The sequence below is a fragment of the Cebus imitator genome, unplaced genomic scaffold, assembly GCF_001604975.1.
Source record: "Cebus imitator isolate Cc_AM_T3 unplaced genomic scaffold, Cebus_imitator-1.0 Scaffold6, whole genome shotgun sequence".
In the NCBI taxonomy this organism is placed as follows: domain Eukaryota; kingdom Metazoa; phylum Chordata; class Mammalia; order Primates; family Cebidae; genus Cebus; species Cebus imitator.
The window spans coordinates 10,036,303-10,043,268 of record NW_016107321.1 but is presented as its reverse complement, the minus strand read 5'-3'; the positions used below and the strand labels follow the sequence as shown (position 1 = coordinate 10,043,268).

At 35.6% G+C, this 6,966-nt stretch overlaps 1 protein-coding gene and 1 non-coding gene across 8 annotated transcripts in view; one reads left to right on the top strand and one right to left on the bottom strand.

Moving 5' to 3' along the window:
- SCAF8 (SR-related CTD associated factor 8) overlaps positions 1–6,966 on the top strand; it is a 248,254-nt gene that overhangs the window by 88,604 nt on the left and 152,684 nt on the right. For all 7 annotated transcript variants that reach the window (XR_005201851.1, XR_005201857.1, XM_037742039.1 and 4 more), the window contains 3 exons: positions 1,309–1,442; positions 3,257–3,401; positions 6,586–6,654. Coding sequence is in view for 5 of the 7 variants with exons in the window: in XM_037742039.1 (XP_037597967.1) it covers positions 1,309–1,442; positions 3,257–3,401; positions 6,586–6,654 (348 nt within the window). In the remaining 2 variants the exon portion in view is untranslated. The remainder of the gene's footprint in view (positions 1–1,308; positions 1,443–3,256; positions 3,402–6,585; positions 6,655–6,966) is intronic.
- On the bottom strand, positions 4,177–4,279 carry LOC119472821. The gene has a single exon (XR_005202000.1). It is a non-coding gene; the product is annotated as a U6 spliceosomal RNA (small nuclear RNA).

Genomic DNA, 6,966 nt, shown 5'->3' with positions numbered 1-6,966 from the left:
AACATTTGAAAAAGAACTGAAATATATAAACACACCTTTTTTCTTCACACTTCAGCTCTTTTATCAGAATTAGCTACTTTTCAGAGTATTTGTTTCTCAGACCAATGTAAAATTTTTGAGCCATTATTTTTCTATTGTTCTTTTCCTGTCATACCTACTCCCCACCCCACCCTCTGCCAGTGGCTGTTTTCTCCAGGATATTCACTTAGTAAATGTTTTAGTTTCTACTGTGTGTCAGGCCTAATTTTAGGAACTAGAATTATAGCAGTGAGACAAATACACAAAAATTCTTCTTGTGGACTATACCACAGGGGCTAGGAATCTACTACCCATGGTCCAAATCCTGTTGGTAGCCTGTTCTGTAAATAAAGTTTTATTGAAACACAGCCATGCTCACTTACCTATTTTATATTACTTTTGTTTTTTGGAATAACAGTTGAACACTTGCAGCGGAGAACACATGGCTCATAAAGCCTCAAGTGCTATAAAGTTTACTAGCCAATGTTTCACACATGTATTATCTGTGAAGAAAACAGATAATAAAATAGATAAACTATATAGTATTTTGATGTCAGTAAGTTCTAAGAAGAAAAATCAGGGAAGGTATATGGGCAGTGTAGGTGTGGGGGTACTGCAGTTTTTATGTGGTTGTAGAAGGTCTAATGGAGAACGTGATATTTGAAGGGGTAAGGCATGCAGCAAGTGCCATGTCTGTGTTCAAAAGTAAGGAGACCAGTATAGATTGAGCAGAGTGAGTGAGGAATGAGTAGTGGGAGATCAAGGCAAATAGGTACAGAGGGACAAGGTCATGTAAATCTTATTTGTCTTACTTGATCTTTGAATGAGATGGAGAAGCATGGGAGAGGAACCATTAGAGCTTTTTTGTTCTCTTTTTGGATAGCTGTATTTTCAGAAGGATTTTATTGTATTGGATTAATACTCTCCTAGTTGGTCTTCTTGTGTTCTATTTTGTGATTTAAAAAAAAAAAAATTGAGTAAGGTTAGCTTCTCTTACATCAGCCAGCCATTGAGATACAAGTCTATCATATCCCTTCTAAGTCTTTTCTTTAGATGAAATATTTTAGCCTTTCATTTGTGTCTCATGTGTCAAGCTTTTTTGAACTCCATAGTATCTTAATCAGATTAATCCAGGCAAAAATTTAGAGTGGTACGTACCTGCAGTTGTGGGTATAGTTTAAAGATGTGCCAAGGTAGATGAAGGACTTAGATGTGAAATAAATGAATACAAAGAAGAAAATGAAAAGTTAAACCTATCCAAAGGAAATCAATTTTAAATATTTTGTTTAGAGTGGGAAACTGTGAAAAGCTCAGAACCTGTTAAAGAGGCGGTCCAGACAACTCAGAGCCCAACTCCAGTTGAAAAGGAGACAGTGGTTACAACCCAGGCAGAGGTTTTCCCTCCTCCTGTTGCTATGTTGCAGGTTAGTGTTGAAGTGGGTTTTTTTTCCTTACGTGTTGTTGTACATTTCTGTTTTTACTCATGTATTTACTTTATAAAATGGACAAAAAAGGCCATATCAGAATAAATGTCAGTAGTGTTAGGGAAAAGAATATTTCTTTTAAATCTCTTTTTTTTAAAAAGTCTGCTAATGCTATGGTATCGTTGTGCTGAACACATTAGGTTTAAAATAAAAGTAAATATGGAAATATTGTTTCTGAGAACTCACAGGATTTTTTTTAGATTCATGTTTTTCTGAGAAGTCAAACTGATAGTAAGTTATTTTAATGAGTTTAATCAAATACTTTTTGAAAAATTATTTTTAGAAATGATGTTATTCATATTTAAAAATGTTTATTGAACAAATATTTATTGAATATTGGCTCTATGACACCCTTCTAAGCATCAGTGAAAAATCCCCACAAATCTCTGTCCTTTTAAGAGCTTTTATTCTCAATAGTGGTGACAGAAAATGTAAAATAAATATGATTATGAGATCCTATGGAAGGAAAAAGGTAGTGTAAGGCTAATCTATTTTAAATAGCATGGTGAGGATAGACCTAATTGAGAATGAGAAATTTGAGCAATGACTTAAAGGCACTAAGGGAATTAATCATGTGGCTATCTGATGAAAAAACATTGTATTCAGAGGCAGCAACCATTGCAGAGGTCCAGTGCCAGGAATATGGTCGCATGTTCTGGGAGTGAAAAGTGGGCTAGAATAAAGCCAGTGAAAGGCAAGTTAGTTAAAGATAAACCTCTCTAAGTACTTTGCCTTTCACATGAAATGAGATGAGGATGATACGTCTTTACATGTGACAAAAGAGAGATGAGAAGCCATTGGAGGATTTTGAGCAGAGGAGTGACTTGATCTGGCTTACAGTTTTGAAGGATAGCACTGGCTGCTATTTTGAGAATAGGCTGTAGTGAGCATTGAGCAGGGAGACCAGCTAAAAGACAATTGTAGCAATCCAGAGGAGAGCTGGTGGTGGCTCCTAACAGACTTCTAGCAGTGGAGATAGTAAGAAATGGTCAGATACTAGGTGCATTTTGAAGGTGTAACCAACAGGACTTTTTTTTTTTTTATATAACATGATTGGATTTGGGGTTAGGAGCAAAAGCAGAGGCAAGGTTTTCAGTCCAAGAAATTGGAAAGATAGAGTTACCATTGTCTGAGAATGGGAAAGACTGTGGGAAGAGTTCTTTTGGGAAGGACAACTGGAAATCAGTTGTTTCATATGTGTTAAGTAGAAGTATCTTTTAGTCAACACAACTGAGATGTTGAATAGACACTTGACATAATGTGAAGTTTAGAAGAGAGAGAAAGCTGTGGTGCAGATGAATATTTGCTACTTTTTGTACCTAGAATGAGTAAAAAGTACTTATGCTGGGAAAAGAAAATAAATTCATGAGAAATTTAAGCCATTCTAAAGCTGTCATTGACTTGCTTCCTAAAGGTGGTTAGGTTGCATAACATAGGTAGGTATTACTAAGCTGAGGGGGAGATGGCAGTTTAATATGGAGCATAATATTCAGTATTGAACTAGGTGACTGTTACTTTACATCACTTGAATGTAAGATAAAATTCACGATCTCCACGTAAAAACTATCTGTTGAATAACATTGCCTTGTTTTTACCCTAAGTAGGTTCTCTTGCACGTACACTAAAAGTGGGGATAAAACCCTTTTTAATGGTCTTTATTACCTTCTTGAAAGAAATAGAATAATTTGCCTTCAGTTGTTCCAAGATGCAGGTGAATAAACTGATGAGTGAACTTTTTTGTCTATCCACAAAAGATTCCAGTGGCGCCAGCTGTGCCTGCAGTTAGTTTAGTCCCACCAGCATTTCCTGTGTCGATGCCAGTTCCTCCTCCTGGATTCAGTCCAATCCCTCCACCTCCTTTTTTACGAGCAAGTTTTAACCCTTCACAACCACCACCTGGTAAGGAATTTTTGTTTTAGTATTTGAACTCTATTTAGATTAGCATTTAAGTTCTTCTTCCAGATTTAAATGCCATAGGTCAGTGGTTCTGAGACCTTAGCATGCATACACTTGTTAAAGCACAGATTGCTGGGCCTATCCTCCACTGTTTTTGCTTTACTAGGTCTGTGGTGGGTCCAGAGAGTTTTCTTTTCTAACTTGTTCTCAGGATGTGCCAGGAGAAGCACTGACAGAGAAAAATGGAATTTTTTTCGAATAATTGAAAATCATGGCTGGGCACAGTGGCTCACATCTGTAATCCTAGCACTTTGGAGGCCGAGGTGGGCAGATCACTTGAGGTCAGGAATTCGAGACCAGCCTGGCCAACATGGTGAAATCCCATCTCTACTTAAAAAATAGAAAAATTAGACAGGCATGGTGACACATGTCTGTAATTCCAGCCGCTCGGGAGGCTGAGGCAGGAGAATGATTTGAATGTGGTAGGCAGAGGTTGCAGTGAGCCAAGATCGCACCACTGTGCTCCAGCTTGGGTGATAGAGCAAGATTTTGTCTCAAAAAAAAAGGAAATAAAAAGAATTATTACTCTTAAAATAATGTAAATTTTTTGTTTCAGTTTTCATATGAAAGTTCTCTAATAATTATCAGGATTTCTTCAGAAAATTTGCGATGTCCCTCCTAAAAATCAGTAGGCTCCATTTTGACATTAGAAATTATATTTAAAAGGCTAATTGAATTTGGAATACTTCGTTTTGACCTAATAAATTATTTTTATTCTTTAAATGTGGAACACTTCATGAATTTGTGTGTTATCCTTGCACAAGAGCCATGCTAATCTTCTCTGTATCATTCCAGTTTTAATATATTTGCTGCCAAATCAAGCACTGACCTAATAAATTATTGATAAACAAAAAAAGTTTCTTGAATTATAGTTTCTAGGTAAAAACCATAGATTACTTAAACACATCTAATCAACTAAATATACAGTTTAAGATAGAGCTTTTAGGCCGGGTATGGTGGCTTACACCTGTAATCCCAGCACGTTGAGAGGTTAAAGTGGGAGGATCGCTTGCATCCAGGAGTGTGAGAGCAGCCTAGGCAACACAGTGACACCCTGTCTCTACAAAAAACAAGAAAGTAGACAAGTGTGGTGGAACACACCCATAGTCCCAGCTACTCAGGAGGCTGAGGTGGGAGAACTGCTTGAGCCCAGGAGTTGGAGGCTACGGTGAACTCTGTTCGTACCGCTGCACTCCAGCCTGAGTGACAGAGTGAGACCCTGTCTCCCAAAAAATAAACAAACAAAAAAAAACAACTTTTATTATTAGACTATGGGAGGTTAGGTTAGAATGATGATGGAGATTCTTGTGAATTCCTGGACACAAGAGATCCTCCCACCTCAACCTCCCAGAGTACTCGGATTACAGGCATGAGTCACCACACCAGCCTAAAAGCTCCATCTTAAACTATATAAGCAATTATATATGTTTAGTTGATGAGATATGTGTTTAAGTAATCTATAGTTTTTACCTAGAAACTCTAATTCAGGAAGTTTTTAATCAAGTTTATTGGGTCAAAACAATATATATATTATTTTTCAAAATTAAAACATATTTCAATTCATGAATTATTTGCATATTTGAAAAGAAATACAGTATGTTGACTTTTGTAACTAAAGTTTTTATATGTTGGGTAGAGTTTTTAGCAAGACTAAAAAATGAATTTGTTGTCTACGAATGGTTGTAATTTACAGGTCATGTAAGCAAATATATTAAGTTGCAGTTTAATGTGTAATTGGAAATTGATACAGATTTTAATAACTTTATTTCATTTTGAGACAGAGCCTCGCTCTGTCACCAGGCTAGAGTACAGTGGCATGATCTCAGCTCACTGCAACCTCCACTTCCCAGGTTCAAGCCGTTCTCCTGCCTTAGCCTCCTGAGTAGCTGGGACTGCAGGTGGGCGCCACCACGCCTAGCTAATTTTTTGTATTTTTAGTAGAGATGGGGTTTCACCATGTTGGCCAGGATGGCCTTGATCTCTTGACCTTGTGATCTGCCCACCTCGGCCTCCCAAAGTGCTGGGATTACAGGCATGCACCACTGCGCCCAGCCAATAACTTTATTTTAAATATTGAAAAGTTTGTGAAAAATTTTTTGTATTTGTGATTTCAAAATTAAAAATTATTTCAGAAGATATTTTTAAGTGGTTATTTCAAAAATCATACCGCATAGGCTTTATAGTCATTTTTCCTTATTTGTTGAAAAAGCATGTCTTCTTCTTTCCTTATTTTTAGCCACTTATTTAAAAAGGTATATTTTATTAAAAATAAAATTAAAAATTAAATATGTATATCTCATAATTTACCACAAAACTTAGGTACAATCAGGATTGTGAGAGGAGGAACAAACCTTGAATATCAAAGTAGATTTTACAGTTTAAAATTCTTTTAGCCACTATTTTCTAGTTGGATGTAATGGTAGCTTTATATTTCACAAAATGCAAAGAAGCAAATTTATGATTTGATATTTAAAATGATTAAGAAGCTGAGCGCCATGGTATGTTCCTCTGATCCCAGCTACTAGGGAGGCTGAAGTAGCAGGATTGTTTGAGCTCAGGAGTTTGAGACCAGCCTGAGAAACATAGACTCGTTATCTAAAATTAATTGAAATCATTAAAAAGCCAATATTAAATTGAAGATTTACTTCAATGCTTAAAACATAGTGTTATCCACAGTTAACGGAAATATTTTGGTCTAGTGAGTAAATGATACACATGTATCAAATAAAGTAGCATATTTGACAGATGACATTATTGCTTATAGCATGATCTGTAGCTTGAAATAGAATGTTTAACTCTCCCTGTGTCATCACTGTTGATAGACAGTTTACCTGGCTCCTATTAATCTTTGATTATATAGCACCATAGAGCATGCCACAGGACTTGAATGAGTAAATAAATAGGATATTCTCATAAATCAGAATCTCTTTGTTTTACCTAGCTTATTAGGGATCAAATAAGGTTTTGAATATAAAAGCCATTTTTAAAATAGAAAATACATATACAAATTAGGAGGTTGTAGTCCATTTTAAGAATATGGAGTTTCATTTGTAGCTATTGGAATCTTTGATTTTAAATAAGTAATTTTTCTTGTGCTATTTTACTTTTGGGATTTTTTTCCATGTAGGTTTTATGCCACCTCCAGTTCCCCCACCTGTTGTGCCACCCCCTACGATTCCACCAGTAGTACCAACATGTAAGTTTTCCACTTTAATAAGAGTTTTCTTTATTCATGGTAGTGTTAGTTTTAGTGTTAATTTGTGTCAGTTCTCATTCTTGTGAATTACCATTAATTTTTTTTGTTATGAAAATAAGACAAATGCATGTTAATTTCTAAAATACAGTAAATGATAGTTCTTATTTAAATTTGCTTGATTGTCTTAAAATGTCTTATGATTGGTTTTATTTTAATCAAAATTCAAAGAACGTGCTCTCATCCTATTTGTGTGTTTTTGGTTTTGCTATGTGTATGTCTTAATGTCTACATTCCTTTTCTTAATGCTTCATG